The 26,542-nt window shown below is 50.3% G+C and overlaps 1 protein-coding gene across 2 annotated transcripts; it reads left to right on the plus strand.

Moving 5' to 3' along the window:
- Window positions 1–774: 774 nt before the first annotated feature.
- Window positions 775–16,408, plus strand: SLC52A3 (solute carrier family 52 member 3). 2 transcript variants are annotated; one of them, XM_059406712.1, is made up of 5 exons: window positions 775–805; window positions 6,599–7,209; window positions 8,301–8,806; window positions 10,498–10,621; window positions 11,091–16,408. In XM_059406712.1, the coding sequence occupies exons 2-5, from the start codon at window positions 6,643–6,645 to the stop codon at window positions 11,301–11,303; spliced, it is 1,410 nt and encodes a 469-aa protein (XP_059262695.1). In that variant the 5' UTR covers window positions 775–805; window positions 6,599–6,642; the 3' UTR covers window positions 11,304–16,408. The 2 variants fall into 2 exon arrangements, with proteins under 2 accessions (XP_059262695.1, XP_059262694.1); XM_059406711.1 differs by having other exon boundaries at window positions 786–805; window positions 6,458–7,209.
- Window positions 16,409–26,542: the final 10,134 nt, after the last annotated feature.

Below are 26,542 nucleotides of genomic sequence, written 5' to 3' on the forward strand. Positions count from 1 at the left end.
GCTTCCAATGTGACCCTGCCCTTCCGAGCTAGAGCACCTCGAGCCAGTCACTAAACCTCTGTAAGTCTCAGTTTCCCCATCTGTAAAGTAGGGACTAAAAGTGGTATCTGCCTACCGCCTAGGAGTCCTGGAAGATTTAATCAGATTTGAACTATTACTATTGTCCAATGGCCATTTGTCAGTGGGCATCAGAGACCAGCTCTGCTGAGGCTCTTGACTTTCTTTGGGCCTCTGTTTCCTCATCTGTCAAATGGGATTGTCATAGTACCATGCCCCCCAAAGGGTGTGGCGAAGAGTAAATGTATTCATGCATGTCAAGTTCAGCGTCTGGCACAGAGTCAACTTGGCACACACTGGCTGTTAGGATTTCTGCCCTACCAGGAGGATGCTATTAATACCCCCACTTTCCAAGTGACTTGTTTGAGCTCCAGTATTGGAACCAAGAGTTTCTGCTCTGGGGAGCCCTGTTCCTGAGCGAAAGGAATTATGGTGGCCCTGGGCTGAGGCCAGAGCCAGCCTGGACAGGTCTTCTGCCTTCTGGGAGTCAACCCTCATAAAATCCAGACAGCCGGAAGCACTCCCTGATAATGTGAGCCCTTTACTGTCACTGTTGTATCATCGGGATCCTGGGGATTGGGCCGCTGGGTGTACTTCAGACACACAGTAGGCTCTTGGTGCTGCAAACAGCCCCGCCCACCCTCCCCTGCTGGGCTGGGCTCCCTCCCTGGGCTGGGCGGGGCAGGTTAATACTAACCGGCTGCCTCCTCCCCTCCCAGGCAGAGCCACTTGGGAACGGGACCTGCAGGTAAGCAGGCCTTGCTGGGCAGCTCAGGGCTGTGAGACACTGGGCACTTGGAGGGTGGGGGGCACTTGTCTGGGGACAGTGGGTGGTCTGTGGTTTTTTTCCCCTGGTTTCAGACTCCTGGGCTGGAGGCTGGAGGGACTAAGAGGAAGAAGGGCTTTCTCTTCTGTGGTCTGGTTGGAGCTGCCCTGGTGGACTTCAGCCCCCTCCTCCCTGGGTCAAAAGACTGGACCCCCACCGACCTCTGCCCGGCTGCATCTCCAGGCCGCTGGGCAGTCTAGACGGCTGTTCCTGCCAGGTCGGGCCGGAGTCTCACCAGCCTGGCATGGGGGCTGGGGGTTCGGATGGGCACTGAGGGGAGGCTGCTTCACCAAGGTCAGCCTCGTGGGAGGCCTGCAGCCCTTCCAGGTCCTGGGAAGGAGGAGGAGGAGGAAGGGAACTCGAAGTCCCTGCCAGCCAGCCTGGGCTCCCACTATCTCCTTGCTTCTCCCAGTAAGCCGAACCCAACAAGATAAGGGCATCCCCATACCCTTTCTCCAATGGAGAAACCAAGACCCAGAGAGGGCAAACAGCTGGCTTGAGGACTCACAGCCAGTGAGCACAGGCCTGGATGACCACCCCAACCTGAGATGGGGGGCATAGTGTGGGCAAACAGTGCCTCCTCTTTGGGCCTCAGTTTCCCCACATGCGTGAGATGGGAACATTGAGCTGGAGGCAGCCAGGGAACTCTGAGGTGAGGAAAGGCAAGAGAAGGCGGCCTGATCCACAAGGATGTGAACGGTTGCTTAGGTGAGGGCTGGGGCTGAGCCGGGCGGGAGTTCCAGCACACACAGTCACTCCTCTACGTCCGTTGGCTCCCCTCTGCCCTCTGTCCTCTCTGCCCCACCACCTCCTTCGTCCCTGCCTCTGTCCCTCTGTCACTGTCACTTTGGTTCTCCCTCTCTCTCTCTTTCTCTTCCTGCTCTATCTAGTCAAAGTCAGCCTGCTTCCAACCCAGACAATCTCCCCACCACTCTCAGGAGGACAGGCCAGATCCCACATCCCAGGCCCCAGGCGGAGGGCCTGCAGGATTCACCAAGGACGCTGGGACAACACTGACTCAGACCCTTGTCCAAGAGCGGGTGTAGACAGGGCCCACCCTGCCCGGGGCACTGCCTGGGCCACCCTCCCTGGCTCAAGCCACAAGGCTGAGGCAGACCTTTGCAAACCAGATGGCCACCAGGCCCCTGGAAGAGAAGCAGGGCCCTGGTCCCACGGAGGTGATGCCGCAGTGGGAGCGGTCAGCACACACGCGATAAGACGCAGATAAAGCTCGGCAGGTGAGCCCAGGCCACAGGCAGGATCCGTCTGTGCGGGAACAATGCGGAGAGCACTGGGAGTGGAGGCTCCGAGGCTCAAGGTAGGACGGGGCCCTTCCTGCCCTCCTTGGGGCCTGGGACTCTCTGCTCTGGATACAAGAATTCAAAGGAAAGAGACACCTTTGTCAGGGGCTGTCCTGGCTCCGTAGCTGGGTGCGGATGAAGTCTTCAGTGTCTCTGCCAGAGCCTAAGGTCTCTGGTCCCCCACTGTCACTGGGCCCCAGGTGGCAGATAATGTCTTGGAGTCTCATTTCTCTCCTTCCCAGCCCACAGGGTGAGGAGGCCCCAGGGCAGGGCGAGTGGAAAGGGGCCCAGCTCAGCCCCACCCCTGCCGCCTCTTTGTAACCCCCTCCCTCTGCTCAGGCTCACACTCAGCTGTGCCTGGTTCCAGTCCCAGCTCCCAGGGGACCAGCTGGGTGACCCGGGGCAAATTAGTTTTCTGAGCCGCATTAACTCCTTTTAAAATGGTGGTTGTCATGCTGCCTACGTGGGGATTGTTGGGAGGATCTGATGGGTGATGTGGGTAAAGTGCTTGGCCAGTAAATGATGTTAGTCATCATTACTGCTGTTAGTCTTACTGTTGTTGGCATTACCATCCCTCCCGCCTGGATTTCCACACCGGCTCCCTAACGGAAACACAGGCTTCACTCCCACTTCTGCCCTGGCCCCTCATGATTCTCCTCGCAACAGCCAGTGGGATTCAGTTAAAACGCAGTTAGAGCCGGTCCTCCCTCTGCCCAAGAATGGAGATTTGGGCTCAGAGAAGTCACCTAAACTCTTGCCTGGGGGGCCCTTTGTGAACTGCCCATCCTCCACCCTCACACGGCTGCAGCCACCCCAGGGCCTTTGCACTTGCTGTCCCCTCCCCTGAACTACTCTCCCCTGGCCAGGCTCACCCCCACACTTCTTTCACATTCCCTCTATGATTGCCAGCTCCTCCCAGCTTTGCCTCCCTCCCACAGCCCTTATCTCCTCTGACTTGCTCTAGATGTCTTTTTTTGCTTAGTTCTTCTCATGCTTTTCTGAAAGTAGAAATTACTGTCCAGCACACCCCGAGTGGCCAGTAAATACTGGTTGAATGTATGAACAAGAACTGCAAGGTTACTGTAGGAAAAAGAGAAAAGAGCTATGTACTTTTTAAAAATATTCCCAACATACTCATTGGCAGCCCCTCCTGTAGTGCTCAGTAGCCACCAGGCCTCTGCACATGCGGTTCCCTCTGCCAAGGACATCCCCCCACTCCTTTCCCTCCCCACCCTGCCATTGTCACTGATCAATGGGCTCATTGTATCTCCCAGGTCCAGGAGCATGGGGCACTTGTGGCTGCCTGAGGCAGGCCCAGGCAGGAGAGCCACACAGGACATGGGTCACGCTGGGCCATAGCACCATCATGACTGTTTTCCAGCCAACAGAAGAGACTTGCAGGGCCAAATCACTTCCCTCAATCTACACAGCCATGTGGTGCCTGCATCAGAACCCAGACCGCTCAGCTCTGTGCAGTGTGGGGATTTAGTCTTTCCGTGCATAGAACCTGTTGCACATAAAGGAGGCTCAGGCTTCTTACCTGCCCATCTGTTCTCACCTCCCATCCAGCCCACTGCTCCAGCCACACTGGCCCAGGCTTATTCCTGCCCCAGGACATTTGCACAGGTGGTTCCCTCCACCTCTGTGTTCTTTGGGCATTTTTATTCCTTTTTTAATTAAAAAAATATTTAAACATTTGATCCATCTGGAATTCTTTTTTCAGGGGTGAGGGATAAAAGTAAGAAAGAGATCCAGCTTTCTTTCTTTTTTCCCAAATGATTTTTTCCCCTGGCAAGTCTTATTTTCTGACTGGTCCTATGCTGGAGAACTACATATTTATAAATGTATAGCTGGACATCTGGCGGAACTCTCTTTCTTTTAATGGCTTTTCAGGTGATAAAAATAACCATCTTTAGCAAATCTACCTCCTCCCTTTTGCTATTTACTTATTCCTGCTTATTAGAACTATCATTTATTGCCTCCTCTATATCCTTGTTTATTTTACACTACCTTCTGCCATCCAGGTCCAGAGGAGTGAGTCACCAGCCGGCTGCCCACTATCTGGAATGTTATTCAGATCATAGATACCCACAACTGCTTTGACCCCACTAAGGACGGCAGTACCTATCAGTATGGAATGACTTGGGGTCTTAACTTATACTATTGGCATCAAATGCCACATTGAGAGCTCTTTGTTTCTCTCTCTCCCTCACCACCATCCCTCCCTCAACCTCTCTCTTTTTCTCTCTCCCTCTCTCCCTCCATCTCTTTGCCTTTCCCTGGAAGAGAAACTTCACCCCCAAGTTTACTCTTAACCTTTCTATGCCTGTTTATGTATTTCAACAACGAATCCTATTTGATTTTGGTTTTTGATCAAATCCCAGTTGGGGCAGGACCTGAGTTTCTGAGTTGGGACATCCAGAATAAAGGAGATAAAAGTCCTCGTGAGTTTTGGGCTACTATAATCAGTCTCTCTATATTCGTCAATGTCTATCTCTGGCCACAAAACACTGGGCCACTGTTTTGCTGTATATAAAATGAGTAGTTTAAACAAGAGAGCAGCTTATTTACAATGTAAACAACACTGAGCAAACAAAATAGTTCAGTGGCGGGCAGAACAGGGCTGGTATGGCAACCCTGTGCTGCCAAGCCTTAAGGTCTAATCTCCCTCTAGTGCTCACAGCACCTTTCTTAGCACAAAACGACCACTGGGGTTCCAGCCATCACATCTGAGTCCCAGACAGCAGGACAGAGGAAGGGCAGAAAGGCACACTTACTCCCTCATCTTTAAGGAGACTTCTGGAAGTCTGGGAAATGTATTCCCTTAGCTTGGTGGCTGTTTGCCCAACCAAAAGTCTGGTCTCTGGGACACCTAAGGAAGAAAGGAAGAGTGAGTAATGGGAAGCAGCTAGCAGCCTCTGCCTTGGAACACCATTCAGCCTCTACCTTCTTGTCCTTCCCTATCATTTCCCCCATCAGAGGCAGAACTCTGAGTGGGCGCGGGCAGCGTGTTTTAGTGGGATTCTGCCTGTTGTATACCCTGTTCTGGTCTCAGGGGGGAGAGCGCAGCCAGGAAGCTGTGCCTGACTGACCTGGGATGGGAAAAAGGTCCTTCCCAGGCAAAAACTGCCTGGAGCTTCCCTCCCTGAGTCCTCTCGGTGGGGGGCCCAGAGCCAGGCCTGTCTGGCCTCACAGGTGGAAGCTTAAGCCACCTGCTTAAGTCCTCTGGACAGCCGGTGGTGGCGGCAGCGGTGGCCAGAATGCAGGTCAGACTGAGCTCTGCTCAGTGGAGGAAAAAGGGAGTTCATCTGGGGCTGAGAGTCAGTCCTGTGTGTGGAACCCGGAAAGAAGCCGCTAGGTGTGGGGATTTTCCCAGGTGAGGCCCAGCCACAGGGAGACTTCCGCAGCTTCTAGAAGAGAATGAAGTTAAACTGGTGTGGGGGGAGCATCAGGAGGCCAAGTGTTGCAAGGGACCCGCTCCAGATCCCACCTCCTCAGACCCCACCCTGTTTCCCTTATGTAAAAGGATGGAATTGGCCCCATCAACATTTCTCTTCAAAATTGCTCTTCATGGGAAGCTTTTTTTTTTTTTTTGCCTTTTTTAAAAATCGTAATTGTCATGTATTAATTTTCATGTGACTTGGACAAAAATGTCTATGTCCCCAAACCTGGCATTTCACCATGAGGATGCTATCTAGCCCCCAGTGAGTGCTTACTGTGTGCCCAGGCCCTGTTTTAAAAACATTAGCTCATTAACATATTTACATATCATTACAAACCATGGAATCAAGACTGTCATCCTCTCTTTACAGATGAGGAAGAGGCACAGAGAGGCAATGTCACTTGTCCGAGGTCACCCTCCTAGCCAGGGGCAGAGCTGGGTGCAAGCCCAGATCTTTTCGTATGTTTAAGGCTTATTTGTACATTTTCCTCTGAACTGTTCACATCCTTTGCCCACTCTTCTATTTAGTCTTTTTGTTCTTAATTTCTACAAACTCTTTACATAAGAGGAAGATGATTTGTCTATGATTTACACTGCACGTATTTTCGCCCAGGTGGTCATCTTTTGATCTTACTGTTGGTATTTCTGCCTGTCTTTCTTTTTTTCGAAGAATACTTTGTTTGTTGTTGGATTACTTTTATCTGTTTTAATATTTATGCTGTACATATGTCAGACTTTTCTTTGGTGGTCTCTGGAATTATGAGCCACGGTTAGGGAAGCTCACTCCTCTGGAAAGGTTAGTTATAAAAGAATGTGTCTGTGTTTTCCTAGCATAAAAAGCCAACTTGCTCATGAGAAGGAAAAAAGATCAGGGGAAACCTGGGCTTCCTGGCATCATGTTTTGACAATCCTCGGCACTGACTTTGCTCCCCTGGTGTTCTTCTCCACTGGCTCCACTGGCGCCCCCTGCAGGCTGATCTGGGAGGTGGCGGCTTCAGCACGGGGCAGACATCACCATGGCTCTCCTGATTCACCTGCTGGTCTGCACCTTCGGGATGGGCTCCTGGGTGGCCATCAACGGGCTGTGGGTGGAGCTGCCCCTGCTGGTGGCGGAGCTGCCCGAGGGGTGGTATCTTCCCTCCTACCTCACAGTGGTCATCCAACTGGCCAACGTCGGCCCCCTCCTGGTCACGCTGCTCCATCACTTCCAGCCCGGCTGCCTCTCGGAGGTGCCCATCATCTTCACCGTGCTGGCTGTGGGCACCCTCGCCTGCACGCTCTTCGCCTTCCTCTGGAATGTCACCTCCTGGGTGCTGGATGGCCACCACAGCGTCGCCTTCATGGTCCTCACCTTCTTCCTGGCCCTGGTGGACTGCACCTCTTCGGTCACCTTCCTGCCTTTCATGAGCCGGCTCTCCGCCCGCTACCTCACCACCTTCTTTGTGGGCGAAGGACTCAGCGGCCTCCTGCCTGCCCTGGTGGCTCTTGCCCAGGGCTCAGGTCTCACCACCTGTGTCAATGTCACTCAGCCGTCAGACACCACCCCAAGCTCTGAGACCACCGGGAAGGAGGTCTTCCTACAGGTACCCGGCATGATCCATCATGGCTCCCCATGCTTGGTCATGGAAAAGACCGTGCAGAGGGCTTGTGTTTCCCAGATGTTGGGTAGACCGCTGTTCTTGACCTGACTGTGCGTCAGATCCCCCCTACCTGGGGGAGCTTCTGAAACACAGCGGGGGTTCCCACTCCATCCAAACCAATGGAATAAGACTCTCTGGGGGTTGGGGCTTCTCGGAGACCCTTGAGGTCCCAACTCGGAGAAACCTTGAGTTTCGGATTTTAGAACCCACCTGTCTTGGTATATAATAGCACCTGTGACGTCACTGCCTACAGCCCTGGGGGAGAGGGGTATTCCTGCCCAGGGGCCACATTAAGGCTATAAATAGACGACCTCCATTCAAGTGTGGCTGCCAATTGAGGCATGAAATAAATCCAAATTTTCAGAGCTTTTTTGTATGTTCAAATTGCAAAACAGGGATGGTAAACTTGTATTTATTCGGAAGTCCTCAGGTGTTGCTAATGTACTGCTGGGGATAAGAACTGTAGACTTTTTTTTTTCTTTAAGATTTTATTTATTTATTTGAGAGCGAGATCAAGCATGTGCACGAGAGAGCACAAGTGGGGGAACCATAGAGGGAGGGGGAGAAGCAGCCTCCCCACTAAGTAAGGAGCCCAACTTAGGGCTCAATGCCAGGATCCTGGGATCATGACCTGAGCCGAAGGCACACGCTTAACCATCTGAGCCATACAGGCGCCCAGAACCGTAGACTTTACACATTGCTTCAGTGTTCTTAAGAAGCAAGTGGACTGGCTTTCCCACCTACTCCCCGTGAACCCCAGGGAAGACGAACCATTCTGACACTCCCCAATCCTCCAAAACGGGGGCTAATGGTGCCCACTGCACAGGGCCACGAGGAGGCATGCATGGGCTGACCTGTGCAAAGGGCCAGTGCCCAGTGAGCACCATTGATCATTACCTGAGGAATCCTGTGTATATTATTCAGCCCTTACTAGCAATGTATGCTACTGATTGGATATGATTATTCATATTGCTGTCACCCATATCCTGACATCCCCCAGGGACCAGACTGACCCTCATTTTGTCTTTCCCCAGGGAGCTAATGTCACCTTGATGTCTGACCTGACCGGGACGACACAGTCCGCCGTCCATCTGGAAAGCCGCTACCTCCCAGCCAACTTCTCACCCTTGGTCTTCTTCCTCCTGCTCTCCTTCATGATGGCCTGCTGCCTCACAGCTTTCTTTGTCCTCCAGCGTCAGCCCAGGCCCAGGGAATCTTCCATAGAAGACCTTCTCACCTCCCAGGTCACCCTCCACTCCATCCGGCCACGAGAAGGGGAGGACCTGGGCCCCCCAGACCCGGGGGCTTGCATCAAGGCCCAGGGGCATCCAGAGGAGAAAACAGACTCCAAGCACCCAGGCCAACTGGCCTTCATCTACATTCTGGTGGCCTTCGTGAACGCACTCACCAACGGCGTGCTGCCCTCCGTGCAGACCTACTCCTGCCTCTCCTATGGGCCTGTGGCCTATCACCTGTCTGCCACGCTCAGCTCCATGGCCAACCCTCTTGTCTGCTTCCTCTCCATGTTTCTGCAGCTCAGGTCTGGCCCAGCTGGCCCTGGGTTGCTCAGAAGGCAGAATTCCAAACCCCAGCTGTATATAGAACCTGGTTTCTAGGGCTGTGTATAGAACCTGGTTTCTAGGGCTGGACTGCCTGGGTTCGAATCCCAACTCTGCCACTTCCAGGTTATGTGGTCCCGGACAAATCACTCACTTCACCTCTTTGTGCCTCGGGGAAACTTATCTGGAAAATGGGGATAATAGTCATTCTACCTCCTAGGGTTGCCGGGAACATAAAATGAGCTACTTTGGTAAAGATTTTAGAGCAGTATCAGGTCTAGTGTAGGTACTGACCGGCCACTGGCCCCTAAGGAGGAAAGCGCAGGCAGGAGCTGGTGTTCCCATTTACAAGGGGGAACCCCGGGGCTCACAGAAAGGGTCTAATCCCACAGTCTACTTCCCAGGACTTCAGCCCTGTCCTCCTGCCTCCAGCTCACATTGGCTCCCTTATGGCCGCAGATCTGGAAGAATGGCTAGGCAAATTGATAAAATGCGGATTGAGCCAGCCTAGATCGGAACCTGAGATTTCAAATGTTAGTAGGCAACCGAAGCGGTTCCGCTGCAGGGGTTCAGAGCCTGGAAGGAGAACCACGGACTCTGGGGTCATGACACTGGAGGGCCCACAACCTCCCAGCCACCGCTCTGCCCTGTCTGCCCTCTAGGGCCTTTATGACCTGCTCACACCCGCTCCCTTCCCCCAGCCCAGGAAGGAGGGAGAACAAGGAGAGGAGAGTCAGATGGAAAATGTCACATTGCCAAAGAGCTGGATTTTCTCCCTTAGGGCTTGAAACTGGAGGCTGGAGATTTCTGGGGGAGCTGGAGGCTGGAGATTTCTGGGGAAGCAGAAGCAGAGGCCACAGATGTGTGGAACAGGAGAAGCCTAAAATGTTGGACATAACCGGTCTGAGAGGCAGCGACTCCAAGGGTCTTGGAGGAAAGAGTTCTTAGAGGCAGGGGCAGGCCCTCCACCCCACCCCCCACCAGGACTGCAGGCCAGTGTTGGTGTTCTGAAGGGTGTGCACAGGGAGCCCCTCGGGGATGACGACCTCTAATGAAGGACAGGGTCCTCCGTTGTCACACCTAAAGCTGACATGGGAGGCCTCCGGTGGAATGCATCCAAGCCAGCTATCAGGGCCCCTAGATCAGGTAGACCTCATGTCATAGATGCCACCAGAGGGGAAGGGGTCGACTGAGGTGACCCAGCTCAGCCTGCAATGCCAGGCTCCAAGCCATCTTGTCAGCCCAGCCTCCTGGCAGAGCTTGGGAATGTTGCAAGAGGAAATGGAAGCAGACAGAACACTGGGCGGGGCCCTGGGCAGGCCCCACACAGTCTGTTCCACAGGTCCCAGCAGCCATGCAAGGCTCCTAGTGCCAGTGAGAAAGCAGGCTCAGGGACCAGTCTTACAGCTTCAGTAGGAAGTGGGATCTGAATCAGGTCCCCATAGCACCAGAGTCCATTCTGTTTCACCTGCCATGAATGCTCAAGGTGACTTAGACCAGTATTGCCCCTCAGAAACCTCGTGGACCCACTTAAGGCATTTGGCCTGGAAGTTTCCACGTGGATCTGACCTCTAATCCTAGAGACGCTGACCATTCTACGCAGTGCCCAGGGTAGGGGAGGCTGAGGTCAGGCTGCTCATCTCCTCCATCCTCCTCCTCTTCTCTGCCCTAGGTCTCTACCATTCCTGGGGATCCTCACCGTGCTTGGGACTGGCTTCGGGGCCTACAACATGGCCATGGCCGTGATGAGCCCCTGCCCTCTTATGCAGGGCCACTGGGCTGGGGAAGTCCTCATTGTAAGTATCTGGCCTGTGCAGCTGCCTCCCTCCCTACCCCTCACCTAGCCAAGGAGCTTTCTATTAGCCGAAGTCTCGTGTTTGCTCCCGAAGGAAGCCGCAGGTGGGGCTGGGCAGGGAAGGGATGGTTCTCATTTGGGAATGGAAGCTTAGGACAGTGAGGTGGCTGGTCCAAGGAGACATTCCAGCCTCTCCCGTGAATGTGTACCGCAGCCCTGGCCTTCTCCCCGATGCCCTGGATTGATCATGGGGGCCACAAAGGCTAATGGGTTCTCCTTTGCCCTGGAGGTGTGTGTCAACTCATGGGGCCCCCTTAGCCCTAGGGAGAAGCCCCCAGATACTATTGAACTTAAAGGTTATTCCGTGGGGTTCCCTTAGCCCAGTTTGATCACCCTACAAGCATCCTTCTCCCCTGGGGCTCACCCCAAAGCCGCCTTCACTTTGCATCTCTGCCGCCCGGTATCCGCAGGTAGCCTCGTGGGTGCTGTTCATTGGCTGTTTGAGCTACGTCAAGGTGATGCTGGGCGTGATCCTACGCGACCGCAGCCGCAGCGCCCTCTTGTGGTGCGGGGCGGCGGTGCAGCTGGGCTCCCTGGTCGGAGCTCTGCTCATGTTCCCGCTGGTCAACGTGTTGAGGCTCTTCTCCTCGGCTGACTTCTGCAGCCTGCAGTGCTCCGCCTAGAACACCTGGAGAGGTCCAGGACAGGGTCCTGATCCGCGACCATTACTAACACCTGGAAACTTGAGCAGGGCACGTGCCCAAGGCCACAGGGCAAGGGGTGGGGAGCTAGGAAGCAGAGGCTGGGTATATCCTCTGGCACGGTGGAGAACGCCGCAAGACCTCCCAAGGGACTCGGAACTGCAAAGCACAGCCCTACCTGGGTGCTGAGTCACAGTGCCCGCAATCCCACTGCAGAACTCTTTCGGACTGTTGAGAGAGAGCTGGTTTGCAGCCTCAGCTGGAGGCAGGCTCAAGGGTGTCAGAAGGGAGACCGCCGAGAGGGTGAGCAGCCCTCACAGGCTGTGTGACCTTGGGGAAGTCACTTATTTCTCTGTGCCTTCCTAAAATGGAGATTATGATAAATAGCGCCTACCTCATAGGCTTAGCACAGGGATCAAGGGGAGAAGCGCCCAGCACGTAGCAAGCCCTCTTGGGCCATTTCCTGATCTGATGCCCAACAGAAATAACAAGGGACAATTTACACAACCTGGAAGTGGCCAGGGTGGTTGAGAGAGGACCCTTGCCCCGTTTCCTTTTCCCACCCTCCTCTAAGAGAAGCTTCTGGGACCCTGGTGGAACCATGGGAATCCTGACTCCTCGGTTCCCAGTATGGATGGACGTTATACACCACACACCCCTTCCTGTCACCCCTCCTGGCCCACGAAGACCTGCTCCTTGGAAAGTGAGTGACCTCCTGGGAGGCAGAGAGGTGGCGGGCGGGCTGGCACGCTACAGCAAACCTCGGGAAGTGAGTTCTATCCCCTCTCCCACTCCCCAGGGCCAGGATTGAACCCTGAGGACCCTGGGAAGTCTGGGAAGGAGTGCATTCACTACCCGACTGTTCCTTTGTTCTCTTTTTTTCTTTTTCTTTTAGATAGACATTCCCTGCTTTTACACTAAGATCAGCCCTCCCACAAAAAAGTCTAACATGAACCCCAAAGTCAATATCATCGGTCTTCAGTTAGTTCTAAGGTCAAGGCTAAGCTCCGAAATGAACAGGTATCAAGTGTTCAGAGAACATCTGGTCCTGGGACTTCTTTTCTTCAGTGTTTGGTTTGCTTGCCACCAGCCTTCCTTTTAATTTATTTTGAAGAGATAGTGTAGTCGCATGTTTCAAAAATCAGAAAATACAAAATGATGTTCGGCAAAAAAAATTCCTTCTCTCCTGTCCTCCATCTGCCCAGTTCCTCTCAACACACACAGATACGCACGCATAGACACGTACACACACACAAGGACTTTTATCAGTTTCTTGTTCCCTCTTGGAAAGATTATGCAAGCACAAACACAGGCTCTTTTTACCAAACTACGTGTACCTTGCACTTTCACTCAACAATGAAAGCGGAGAGAGGGTTCTGGGTCTTTGTCATGACCACATAGTATTCCATGGTGGGGAGCTACCAAGTTTATGCAACCAGTCGCTGGTAGAAAGATAAGTGCAGGTATTGGAGACAAAATCTCCTGCCAACCAGGAAACCCCTCTACAACAGTAGAAGAGAAAGAAAACTGTCTTATACTGAGTAGGCGTTAAAGTGGATTATAGGTCTCGGCACAGACAATCCAATGAAGAGCTTGCAAAGGCAGAAAGAAACCTCGCCTTTCACAGCAGATACAATCTACTACATCTGTATTCCTAAATGGTAGTTGGTCCTCAAGCGAGGTTCATATCATTCTTCCTGAATTCACCTGGTAATTGGGCTGGCTATCTGGGTTAGCCAAGTATCTTTGCTGCAGAAAAAAGTAATTCATGTCTCTCTTTTCTTTTTTTTTTAAGATTTTATTTATTTACTTGACAGAGAGACAGAGAGAGCCAGGGAACACAAGCAGAGTGAATGACAGAGGGAGAGGGGGAAGCAGGCTTCCCACTGAGCAGGGAGCCTGAAGCAGGGCTCAATCCCAGGACCCTGGGATCATGACCTGAGCTAAACGCAGACGCTTAACCAACTGAGCCACCCAGGCGCCCCCAAATTCATGTGTTTATGAGGAGGCTTTTTGCATCTTGAGGTCAAACACTGAAGTTGGGCTTCTACCCTCCCCCAGAGGCTGGCTGATGGGGACACTGACTTTCTTCACATTTATGTTACAAAGAGACAGCTCCCACGTCCTTGAGAAAAGTGATCCTGGGAGGCAAAACTGACTAGAGGCTTATTCCGCTTTCTTAAAAGACTTGAATGCACCTGAAAGGAGCAGGGAAAGAATTTACAAGTTGTCTAAAGTAGATGCTCTAAGAAAAGGGAGAGGGGATGTTTCCCTTTTTGGCACCAGGGAGAAGTTTTATTTGTATTTGCACTGACAAGGGCATTTGAGTTGTTTTCAATTGTTCCCTCCCAGACGGGGTGTTGGAGGAGATAATAAGCAAGGAGACGATCTCTCTGTTCTGATGTGAGAAGATGTTCCGAGGTTAATTACACACGCAGAGGGAGGAGATGCAGAAGAGGGTGTGGAGTATGGGGTTCACCATGCTGATGTGTTCTGTCGAGGACTAGGGGAGAGGGTGGCAGGGTGGCAGGGAATCTAGAAAAAGCACTTCCGTGAATGACGATGTTGAACTTCTTTTCATGAACCTGTCAGCCACAAGTATGTCTTCCTTTGAAAAATGTCTGTTCAGGTCTTTTGCCCATTTGTTTTAAAGATTTTATTTATAAGAGAGAGAGCACAAGCTGCGGGGTGGAGCAGAGGGAGAGGCAGACTCCCCACTGAGCAGGGAGCCTGATGAGGGGCTCGATCCCAGGACCCCATGAGAATGACCTGAGCAGGAGGCAGACACTTAACCGACTGCATCCCCCAGGTGCCCTCTTTTGCCCATTTTTATTTGTGTTTGGACCTCTCTTTGGTTTTACTTTCACCCACCATCCGTGGAGGCCATTCTGACATTAACAGCCTTTAAGCGAAGGTGCATGGGTCCGCTCCCCACAGTCTCCTCCGTGCAGCGGGGACAAGAAGAGCATCTCCCAACCAGGGTTGCCCTGAGGGCTGGTCAACCTTATTAATAAATGCAGGGAGCTTAGCACCACACCCGCAAACAGCAAGTGCTCAATAAATGTCACTAAAAGCTTCCACTTTCTGAGAACATCTACTAAGGACCCTGGACGGCCCTTCTGCTTAAACCCAGTTGCTAGGGTGACCGAGTCACCTGCTATCTCTGCCCTCCAACTAAATAAGTTCCCTGACAAATGAGCTCAGGACTTTCGATTTACCCTGGGGTTGGCAGCAGGTGGGCGGGTTCCCCTAAGATGCCCCTAAGCTGGTATCTCCAGGTGGTAGGAGGGAAGGGGGCAAAGCCAGAAGGAGGGTGCATTCCTGTCCATAAAAACCGTGCTTGCAAAAGCCATGGGGTGGTGGCAACAGGCTTCATTCCAGTCCCCCCCCTACCTCGGGGAGGCCAGCCTGCTGAGCCCAGGTGCAGCCTGCGGAGGGAGGGATCTTAGAGGCCAAGTGGAAGGTTGGCCTGTGTGGGGTCTGCAGGGGTCTGGTGAGTGACACTTCAGGGACCTCAGCAGGTGCAAACAGAATCAGAAGCTACTGCAGCTGCCCTGGGCAGTGGGGGAGGGGGGGGAGTTGCAGAGGGGGAGCCAGCATACCACACAGACTGAAATACATGATTTGTCCTTTCTGCGGGTCTCCTTGGAATTTTTTCTGGAGATGGATGACTGACTAAGGGTAAGGTCTATATAGAAAAAGGACAGAATGACCCTCCTTCCACCCTAGGGCAGTGGATGGGAGCTAAAGTGGTAGGAACATGGGGTGGGCTTGGGGTCCTAGCCTCTGCCCAGAGAACCAGAACCAGAGCAAGAGGGACTTCTCTGCTAGGAAGCTGACCACCCAAACTTCTGAATTGGGGTGGGGGGTGTTCCCAGGAGAAATTCCCTCCCGTTATTTTTCCGGAGCATTGTACCCTAAGACACATTTACCGCAGGCCTCCCAGACCCCAGCATAGAGAGTGCCTCTCCCTGAGAAGGGCTCAGCAAACATTAGGAGTGAGCAGAAGGGCACCTCCAAGGATGCATGCACCCCAATTCCTGAGACCTGTATATATGTTATATTGCATAGCAGAAAGGACTTTTCTGATGGAGTCAAGGTTACAGACTTTAAAACAGATTATTTGGATTACGTGGATGGGCCCAATCTAATGACAAGAGACCTTAAAAGCAGAGAATTGCAAGAGAGTCAGCAAAAGGTGGTAAGAAAGAGACAGCTTCATACAATGCAATATCAAAAAAAAAAAAAGAAAAAGAAAAGAAAAGAAAGAAAGAAAGAAAAAAGAAAAAGAAAAGAAAAGAAAGAAAAAGAAAAAAATTTAAAAAGGGCAAAAGACTCGAACAGCCATTTTTCCAAAAAAGGAATATTTATGGCCGACGGGTTCATGAAAAGAAGTTCAACATCACTCATCATCAGAAAACTGCAGATCAAAACCACAGTGATTCAGCACCTCACACCTGTTAGAATGGCTCATACCAAAATGACAAGATGGGCGCCTGGGTGGCTCAGTGGGTTAAGCTTCTGCCTTCGGCTCAGGTCATGATCTCAGGGTCCTGGGATCGAGCCCTGCCATCAGGCTGTCTGCTCAGCAGGGAGCCTGCTTCCCCCTCTCTCTCTGCCTGCTTCTCTGCTTACTTGTGATTTCTGTCAAATAAATAAATAAAATCTTTAAAAACAACAAGAGATGACAAGCATTGGCGAGGATGTGGAGAAGAAGGAACCTTTGTGCACTGTTGGTGGGAATGCAAACTGGTGCAGCCCCTGTGGAAGACAGTATGGGGGTTCCCCAAAAAGTTAAAAATAAAAATGCCATAAGATTCAGACATCCCACTTCTGGGTAGGTATCTTAAGGAAATAAAACACCTCTATCAAAGAGATCTCTTCATTCCATGTTCATCACAGTGTTATATACAATCTCCAAGACACAGAAATGATTCCACTGTCCATCCACAGATGAATGGATATAGAAAAGTTATTATGTATATGTGAATATTATTCAACCTTTAACAAAAAGGAAGTGTTGCCATTCGTAGCAACATAGATAAGCCTTGAAGGCATTCTGTTAAGTGAAATAAGTCAGAGAGAGAAAGGCAACTACTGTATGGTCTCACATGTGGGAGCTAAAAGAAAAGAAAAATAAAACTGAACTCCCAGAAACTGAGAGTTAATGGGTGGTTTCTGGGGGGCTGCTGGGAGCGGGGGCAACGGTGGGCAGGGCAATGAAGAGATGTTGATGAAAGGATCAAACATCCTTGGATCAAACATGGGATCAAACATGTTGACCAAAGGATCAAACTTACAGTTATAAGATGAGTGCCTTCTGGGGATGTAATGTACAGCGGGGTGACTATAATGAACAGTACTGTATTGGATACTTGGAAGTCACTAAGACAATAGATCTTTTTTTTTTTTTTTTACTTTATATATATTTTTTTACGTTTTTTTAATTTTTTATTTTTTTGTAAACCTATAATGTATTTTTATCCCTGGGTACAGGTCTGTGAATCGCCAGGTTTACACACTTCACAGCACTCACCATAGCACATACCCTCCCCAGTGTACATAACTCCACCCCCCCCTGCTGACCCCCATCCCCCCAGCAACCCTCAGTTTGTTTTGTGAGATTAAGAGTCACTTATGGTTTGTCTCCCTCCCGATCCCATCTTGTTTCATTTATTCTTTTCCTACCTCCCAAACCCCCCATGTTGCATCTCCACTTCCTCATATCAGGGAGATCGTATGATAGTTGTCTTTCTCCGATTGACTTATTTCACTAAGCACTAAGTTCCATCCATGTCGTTGCAAATGGCAAGATTTCATTTCTTTTGATGGCTGCATTGTATTCCATTGTATATATATATACCACCTCTTCTTTATCCATTCATCTGTTGATGGACATCTAGGTTCTTTCCATAGTTTGGCTATTGTAGACATTACTGCTATAAACATTCAGGTGCAGGTGCCCTTCGGATCACTACGTTTGTATCTTTAGGGTAAATACCCAGTAGTGCAATTACTGGGTCATAGGGTAGTTCTATTTTCAACTTTTTGAGGAACCTCCATGTTGTTTTCCAGAGTGGTTGCATGATCTTAAATATTCTTAACACACACACACACACACGCACACATGTACATGCTCAAACTCCTCCCCCTCTGGAAGTGAAAAGAAGGGACAAGGAATGAGTGATTTGTAGGCAGGATAGGATTTTACCCATGGCCAGACTAATGGTATCATTTTAAGAATTATCGGCAGATGGAGCGAAACCTGCCAGAGAGGGTCTATGACACACATCATCATCTTACAGCTCTGATGTATGAATGGTCTCTCCTGATTCTCTTCTTGATGTCTCTGGGGAAAAGTCTGGAGGAAGTGCCTGGCAAATGTTGATGATACCAGGACTCTGCTTTTCATCTGGAAATGGCTTTCGGTTGAAATGTCCCTATGTGCCAAGGCAGCTGGGTTCCGGTTGTGACTTAACAGACAGTCTGTTCTATTATGACTGGCAATTTGGCCCAAGCCAGCATCCTCCTGCAGGGTTCAGTGGTTAGAATGTAAGATACAGAACTGTCTTGATGGAGGAAGCAGTTATTATTGAGAGAATGAATTCCATGGTGTCCATTCTCCCATTTCTCTCATGGTCCTAAAACTCAGGGCTTCCAGGTGGGTGCATGGCAGCCCAGAGTAAGACCACAGTTCCCAGGCTTCCCTATAGTGAGGGAGGACCATGTGATTACATTCAGACAAATGGGATGTTACCAACAATGATGTGCCCAGCTTCTGATTGTGTACTTAAAAGGAAGAGGTGGGACCTCAATTTTCCAATTCCCCTTCCTGCTGCTGGTAATGCAGATGTGATAGCTGGATCTGGAGCAGCCATCTTAGACCATGAGGAAGAAGACACAGGATGACATAATATAGCAAGGATATAGAAGGAGGTTGCAAGCTTGATTATGGAGCCACCATTCTACTTAGGACGCAGATTTAATATGGCAGAGAAATAAACTTCTATGTTCTTTAAGCTTCGACAATGTGTGGGACACTTAGAGCATCAGAATTCTCATATTCATATGGATGTTTATATAAATATGTATATGCTTACACACACTAACACACACACACACGGTCACACACAGAAAGGACTGGAAAGACATATACCAACATGTTAGCCTAGTTAATTCTGGAGAAAGGGATTTCTGGTGATATTTTTTCTTCTTGACACATTGCTGTACTCTGAATTTTTTCTTTGAATATGTGTTATCTCAAAACTCAACAAAAATAAAAGTCTAAAGAAAGGGAGGGTCCTATAAATAGATCCTATTGTTTAAATCACCTTCATCTGCTTCATATGAGCCTGTATAAGTCTCTCTCTTTCTCTCTCTCTCACGCACACACACTCACTCTTAGATTTTATGGAATATTTGGCTTTGTTTCCTGTGGGTTATGGAACTTTTTCTTCAGGTGTTATTTTTACAGAACAGAATGTCTTGAAGACAGTTCCATGTCCCTGTGTATACGGTGACCTCATTTCTCATACCCAGCACAAAGCACTTCCTGACTTGGCATGCTATGGTTTACGGAACAGCTGCTGTTGGTGGGGCATCGGCACTATTTCTGATTTTAAACAACACAGTGATGAAAGACCTTGGACCTGCCTCTCTATGCAGGTGTGAGGTGTGAGGCGTGAGGCTTTGAAGTCTAACAAACGTGGGTTCTGATCTGTCTCCCCTGCTAATTTGCTGTGTGACCTCAGGCAATTTACTGTGCATCTCTGAGTCTCTGTTTCTTTACTGTGTAATAAGGAAAGAAGCTTGTCCCATAAAATTATTGTGAGGATAAGAATAACTGAAACTTGGGCCACCTGGGTGGCTCAGTGGGTTAAAGCCTCTGCCTTCAGCTCAGGTCATGGTCTCAGGGTCCTGAGATCAAGCCCCACATCGGGCTCTCTGCTCAGTGAGGAGCCTGCTTCCTCCTCTCTCTCTCTGCCTGCCTCTCTGCCTACTTGTGATCTCTATCAAATAAATAAATAAAATCTTTAAAAAAAAAAGAACAACTGAAACTTATCACATGCTTACAGTATGCCAAGTACTTTTCCAAGTGCTTCCCGTGAGTTCACAAACTTAACTCACAAAAGGGTGATGGGAAATCATGCTTAGACACATGCCCTGAAAGTTTTCTAGAGACTTCCATCTTCTTTAACTTTTTTTCACCTTTTTTTTAATGATTGCTTTAGGCTTACCATATACATCTTCACATGTCAGACTCTCCTTCAGCTTTAAACTACTTTAATGCCAGGTACAGAAATGTTACTCCGATAGAGCCGTATTCCTTCTCCTTTTTGTAGTATTCTTGTTAAATACATGACATCTCATATGTCACCAACCACACAACATCCCTCTAGCAGTGCTCGCTGGCAAGAAGGAAGGGGAGGGGAAGGCAGGGATAATTGTTGGTTAGATCACCTGTCTCTCCCCAATACTGTCCAGACTCAAGAGCTAACAGCAACCCTCCCCTCAAAGAACAGAAGGAGGTCCTTGTCCCCCAGTCGCCATGCACACAGCCCGTACTGGCTCACAGACTCAAGTGCTCAAAACTCCATCCATTAGGGTCTCACCCTGAGATTTCACATTGCCCTTGTCTGAAGTTCCCCTTTGACACTGTAAATCCCAGTCCGCATCACTCCTTTTCCTCAGATGGGGAAACAAGCACCTTCCCCCACCTTCTAGACTGATTTGGAATATTCATAAATAACATTCATTGAGAGAGCATTTATATGGATGCTTGCACTGAATTCCTAATGAAGAAGAGAATTGTCTTCTGGATGAATGAGGCTCAGAGAGGTTAAGTAACTGAACCAGATCACACAGTTGGTAAGTGATAGAGCTGGACTATGAACACAGGTGATTCCAGAGACAATAGGTGTGATCACTCCACCATGCTGCTCCCTGGAGGTGGTCCGTAGAGGACTCATTTTCTCCTGTAGCAGTAAATGTTTAACATCTCTAAAGGGAAATTGTCCTGGTTGTACCTTTGCCAATTTCCACAGTCAAATACTCTCCCTGTTGCTGATTTCAATGACTATGGTGTTGCTGAATGCAGAGTTGGCAGATATGCACACAATCAGCTTTCCCAGATTGGTGCACCTCTCTCTATGGGACAGACTGAAAGCCTGAGGCAGAGATGAACGGGAAGTGGGTGAGGGAGAATGGAGGGTCTTTAAAGAGAGCTTGCCTGCTGACAATTCGCTGGGACCTCCAGCCATCAGAAGCACTGCGACTCCAGTCTGACAGAGGAAGACGCTGGGGCTCAGTGAGCCATGGGCATTTGTCCAACAATTACTGAGCACACACACTGAGTGGGTCCTGGTGGGAAGAGACCAGCCTTGGGGACAATGCAAATGACACGGGAGAGGTTCTAGCCTGCCTGATGGAACTTGTGGGCTTACAGCAGACCCACAGACATATACACATGCCTCTCATGGGGTTTCCATTTAAGTGAGTAACAGGACAGTTAAGAGTGTGGATTCTGGTCCTAGACTCCTTGGCTTCAAGTCCAGGCTCTTCCAGTCAAAGGCTGTGTGACCTTGGGCTAATTCCTTAACCTCTCAGTCCCTCTATTTCTCCATCTGTAACAACAGTACCTACCTCAAAGCATTTTAGAAGGATAATAGGAATGAAGGCAGGTAAAGGGCTCAGAACTTTAGTTATTATGATGCATAATAAATGTTCCATAAATGTTAGCTGTTTTTATTATATAACTTCAGAAATGCAACCGTGTGTGCCCAGAGAGAGGGAGAGGAAGGGAGAACAAGGTACATAGTGTGTGTGACTCTGCCTGGACATAAGCCCAGCAGTGAGCAAGGGGGCGGGGGTGGAGCGGCCAGAATCCCGCACATCTGAGTGAGAGCTGAATGGAAAATCAGAGTTTGCAAACCTCTACAATCGCGGCCACACACCGTTCATCTTTATGTCCAGGGTGCTTATTACTGCAAAGGACTCATTCAAAAAAACTGTACTTTATGGACGATTTAAAGGATTTTTTTGGAGTTTTAGAAAATTGCCTATTTCTATCATTTTCTCCACACATTAGAACATAATGCCCTTGTTAAATGCTCACCCAGCAGTGACTATATTCAAAATGATAAGGGCTAAAATAAATGGGTAAAGATTTTCCAAAGGTTGCTCGGCCCGTGTTTGGTGGAGCCAGAGTGACAGGGGGATTCCCTGTCTAGTGCTCTTCCTTCTTCAGTCTGGGTCCTGAATGTTAGGGTACAGCCCTAACATTCTCCCCAGGACCCCAACCTCAGCTCCTGGCTTCTCTCTAAGTAAAGGGGTAGAAAGGTCCAGAACTTGAACTTGCCCTGGGAGAGGGTCTGGAGTGGGGGGAGAGGGGATGTGAACCCCAGCTCCTCAGCTTCATACCTGGTTCTGTGTGGCCTCCTTTGAGGCTCAGTCTCTACAGAGAAAGGCTGATACCTATGTCCGTGTCATATGTGTGTGTGTGTGTGTGTGTGTGTGTACGTCTGCCTGTCTTTTTGATGAACACAGTCAGCGCCCAAGACTTTTCCTTTCCCCTCAAGCAGGCAGACGGCTTTCGGCCAGCAGGTGGCACTGCAGTCCAAGAAGCAGAAATACGAGGCCAGAAAGGGGTGTGCCTGGAAGGGGGATCTTTTGGGGTCCTGCAGGAAGGGGCGCCGTTCAGAGTGGTTTAAGAGTCCAGGCTATAGGAGTATCTGTCCATGGCCACATAGGCAGCTCCCCAGACGCTCCCATACTTGCATAACTAAGGACCAACCTTGAACCTGAGGGAGGCCTTCCCATATGGCATCTCCTTGAATCCTCACAATGGCCCTATGGATAGTGCCAATATAATCCCATTTTACAGGTGAGGAAACTGAGACCAGAAAGACAAAGTCACCTGCACAAGGTCACACAACCTGTCCATGGCAGAGTTCGGATTTGATCTTGGCCCATAATAATATTTAGGAGACAGCCCTTATGTAATTCCTGCCTGGCTAATATTGTCCTAACCATTTTGTGCATATTCAGTCATGAAATCCTCATCAGAGCCCTGTGAGGTATGTATTATTATTTTTAGTCTCCTGTTATAGAAGAGGAAATAGAGGTTAGACAAATTGCCCATGGACACAAAACAGCAACACAAGAGCTGTGCTCTTGGGGCACCTGGGTGGCTCAGTGGGTTAAGCCACTGCCTTCGGCTCAGGTCATGATCTCAGGCTCCTGGGATCGAGTCCCGCATCGGGCTCTCTGCTCAGCAGGGAGCCTGCTTCCTCCTCTCTCTCTCTGCCTGCCTCTCTGCCTACTTGTGATCTCCCTCTGTCAAATAAATAAATAAAATCTTTAAAAAAAAAAAAAAAAAGAGCTGTGCTCTGGATCACTACACAGGCCCAGCCCCGGCCCTGCAGGGAACCCACACAGGCACACTCCCTTCCCAGCACCCCTTAGCCGGAGGTCCCCTGAGTGCTATGAAGTGACCAGGACCACACCTGGTCTCGACATCACCCTCTCTGTTCTGCTACCTCAGGAACTACTCCTCCATGTGGGGGACAGGAGACCTCCCCTCAGAAGGCCTGTCATAAACATCCTGTTTCCCCAAGGAGGCCTCCTCCTCAAAGCCTCTTGTAGCCCCCCGGGGGCAAGGGGGTCACCTCCCTTGGTTGTTCCACCCATGCAGTGATGGGCAGGAGGGAGGCAGGGAGACCAACAGGGAGGCTTGGCAATGACCCAGGAGATACAGATGGTGGCCGCGGGCCGGGTGGTGGCTTTGGAGGTAGGAGGAAGTAGTCGGATTCTGGATACGTGTTGAAGGGTGAGGTAATAGAATCTGATGAACCTGAGGTGTGGGTGTGAGAGAAGTTGTTATTATATGTAATAAAATGTATTATATACATTCCAACAAGGTACTTGTTGTCAGATGCTGTGAAACAAATTAACTCAAAATCTAATGACTTTCTCTGCAAATAAATACCCTGCAAGCCGAGACAAGTCCCCCAGTTCAGCTCTCTGCTCTTTCACTTTCTCCTTCTTCTTCAGTTCATGCCAAGCCTGCCCTAGGCTGGGGATGCTGCGGGGAGCAAAACCCAAAGGTGCTTGTCCCACAGGGCTCACTGCATGGGGGACCGGACACTAACATGATATCAGATGGTGACAGAGCAGCTTTCACACCAGGGGACATCGGCAGGCAGCCCCAGGCCCTACCCAGCCCTTACACCTGGCATGCTAACTCCTCGAAGCATGTTCTAAAAGTCTCCAAGAGTTTCCAGCCCTTTCAAAAAATGAGGAGACAACGTCAACATCTAGATTTACAGCTTGTTTGAAAAATGGAAAGCTCTGACCACGTGGGCCTCCTTCCCACAACCGCCCCCCAGCAGATGTCACCTGGATCAGGGGACCAGACCCCACATGCCTTCAGCGTTGGCTGCTGATGGTTGGTTCAGGTGAAGGGGCTGCTCTACCTAGGACTTCCCATCTCCCAAGAGCAGACACTCCAAAGCCGGTCAAGGCAGGGTGAAGAGGCCTGACCACCCTGTGTCACAGTGTGACATCTCTGAAGGCCTTCCCAACTCCAGAGCAAATGCCCGACCCCGCTTTCCTCACTCCCCTAAGATCCTAAGAGCACTCCCCGAAGAGCCACCTGCGTTCAAACCTCTACCCCGCTGTTTCCTACAGACCCCGACCTTCAGGATGGGCACGTGCCTGCCAGCTCCCCAGCACCCCTGCCTCATCCACCTGGCCCATCTGGCCTTGGAGTTTTGCAGCCCTGGTTCTGTCCTGGCCTCCCCACAGGGATAACAGAAGAAAGAGCTGGCATTTCCGAGGCAGGAGCACGCGCTATCGTGAGAGGCATCCTTCTCTGCAATATACTCGTTCAGTCTTTGCGAGAACTCTGTGTTCATTATGTGCTTATGTAAATAACCAAGATGGTTTTTTTCATCTGACAATACTAGGTGCTGGTGGGAGTGAGAACTGGTACAGTCCCGTTGAAAAAGTTCAACGGTTTCTAGTGGAATTATAAATATGCTTGCAGTATGACCCAGTAATTCCATGGTTGGATACCAACCCTAGAAAAGGGTCACGTGGTGTCTCCGCAAAGACCTGAGTGCACAGGCTCATAGAAGAATTACCTGTCATCGCCCCAAATTAAAAATGATCCAAATGCCTTTCAACTGGTGAATGATAAACAAGTCACTGTGTCTCCACACGTTGGAATACTACTGGGCAGCATGAATGACTCCCAAATGCATTATGCCGAGTGGAAGAAGCCAGATTCAAAAGGCTACAACCCGTAGGGTCCCGTTTATCTAACATTCTTGCAAAGGCAAAAGTAGGCAGACAGAAAGCAGGGAGTAGTTGCCAAGTGTATTCAGTTTTTAGAGCTACTCTGACAGAGTCCCACAAACTGGATGGCTTAGAACAACAGAAATTTACTCTCTTACAGTGAATTCCCAGGCTGAAAGTCTGAAACGACAGTGTCTGTGGAGCTGTGCTCCCTCGGAAGACTCACAGGAGAAGCTTTTCCTTACCTCTTCCAGCTTCTGATGGCTCCAACCAGTCGTTGGCTTGTGGCCACATCCCTCACTCTCTGCCTACGTGGTCACCAGTCTTCCTCTCTGCAAGTCTGCCTCTCGGTCTCTCTCTTTCTTTCTTTCTTTTTTAATAAGTTCTGTGCCCAGTGTAGGGCTTGAACTCATGCCCCCAAGATCAAGAGTCGTATGCTCTACCAGCTGAGCCAGCCAGGCACACCTGCTTCTCAGGTGATGGCACTGAAAGTCCACCTGGAAAATCCAGTCATCTCATCAACCCCAAGATCTTTCATTTAATATCATCTGCAAAGATCCCTTTTCCAGATAAGGTAACATTTACAAAACTCAGGAACTAGAACTCTCTGTCTTTGGATTTGGGGAGCCAGTATTCAACCCGGGATTAGGGAAAGGAGTATTGACCCCAGAGGTGATTGAGGGAACTTTCTGGGGTGAGGGGAATGTTCTATAGATCAGTTGTGGTGATGGTTGCGTAAGTGAGACATTTGTCGTGACTCCCCCTACATGCCCCCATTCTCAGGGGCAGGACTGGGAATGAGGAATGATTTAGACTGGCACCCAGGATGCTCTCAGGGTAATCAACACACTATTTATTATTGGCAGAGAAAATGAGGGAGGGGTGGGGGCTCTGGGTTCTGATGCTAATAATTAAGCAAAAAAAGTTTGACAGCGACAGGAATAAATAAGCTCCCCCGCCCCGCGTTGACATTTCAGGATTCTATAATTCTTTGGCTTTCAGACTGTGCTTCAGAATTCCATGAGGCTGAAGATGCTGCCCACTTTGGAGCCCAGAGGGCAGGTGCCTAGGATGCTCTAGCTGGGAGGGGTTGGGAGAGGAAAGGCGGGCGGGGGGCAGGGGGGGGGATGGGGACGGATGGAAATAACAGCAGGGGGGAGGGCTCTGACCCTTATCCCCACAGAGTACTCCGGGGGTCCCCAGGGACAAGGCCTCTGTCCCCTCCATTCACTCACCCCAGCTGATGCCACACACCCCCACCAGAGGCCCCCCCACCTCCCCCTCTTTGTGTGAAGGGCTCAGATGGAGGGGCAGCCCATTAACCCCTTCCTGGCCTCATTGCTTCACTCTGCAGCTGTCACATCCACGGCCTCAGGCCCGAGCAGGGAAGAGGACCCTGTAGTTAATCACAATTACAGCGCCTGAGTGTCAGCTGGGAAGCTGGCCTCCTCCATCAGCTGCCAGCCGGCCCCGGCCAGAGGGTGACCCGCATCAGCCCCACAGCAGGTTCTAAGACCTAAGGAGGCAAAGACAGGACAGTCCCTTCCTTCTTCAGTCCTGGGGACTTCCCCCAAAGACCACTGACAAGGTGTCTGCCATTGTCAGGCCTGCATCCGGTAGCTTTAAAACACGCCAAGACTCTTGCCTGACCCTAGCACCTCTGCCTGCTCCTCATCTTGTCTGTCTCCACTGAAACATCACCTCCTCCTAGAGGCCTTCCCTGACCACCTCAACTAAGGTGAGACTGTTCCCTATCACTCCCTGTCATGTGCCCTGTTTCCATGTTTTGTTTTATTTTTCCAAAGTGCTCATCACTACCTATAATTGTCTTAGGTGTTGACTGGTTTAGTTGTAAAGTTTCCTAGGAGTGAAGTCATACTTTACCACAAACTGGGTGGTTTAAGGCAACAGAAATGTATTCTCTC

This window comes from Mustela nigripes, chromosome 7 (assembly GCF_022355385.1).
Source record: "Mustela nigripes isolate SB6536 chromosome 7, MUSNIG.SB6536, whole genome shotgun sequence".
In the NCBI taxonomy this organism is placed as follows: domain Eukaryota; kingdom Metazoa; phylum Chordata; class Mammalia; order Carnivora; family Mustelidae; genus Mustela; species Mustela nigripes.

Bases quoted from the DNA above. Each gene is read 5' to 3' on its own strand.
- SLC52A3 (XM_059406712.1), top strand. From the start codon at position 6,643: ATGGCTCTCCTGATTCACCTGCTGGTCTGCACCTTCGGGATGGGCTCC. The intron at 8,807-10,497 runs GTCTGGCCCAGC...TCTCTGCCCTAG, and splicing joins TCCATGTTTCTGCAGCTCAG to GTCTCTACCATTCCTGGGGA. The intron at 10,622-11,090 runs GTAAGTATCTGG...CGGTATCCGCAG, and splicing joins GGGCTGGGGAAGTCCTCATT to GTAGCCTCGTGGGTGCTGTT.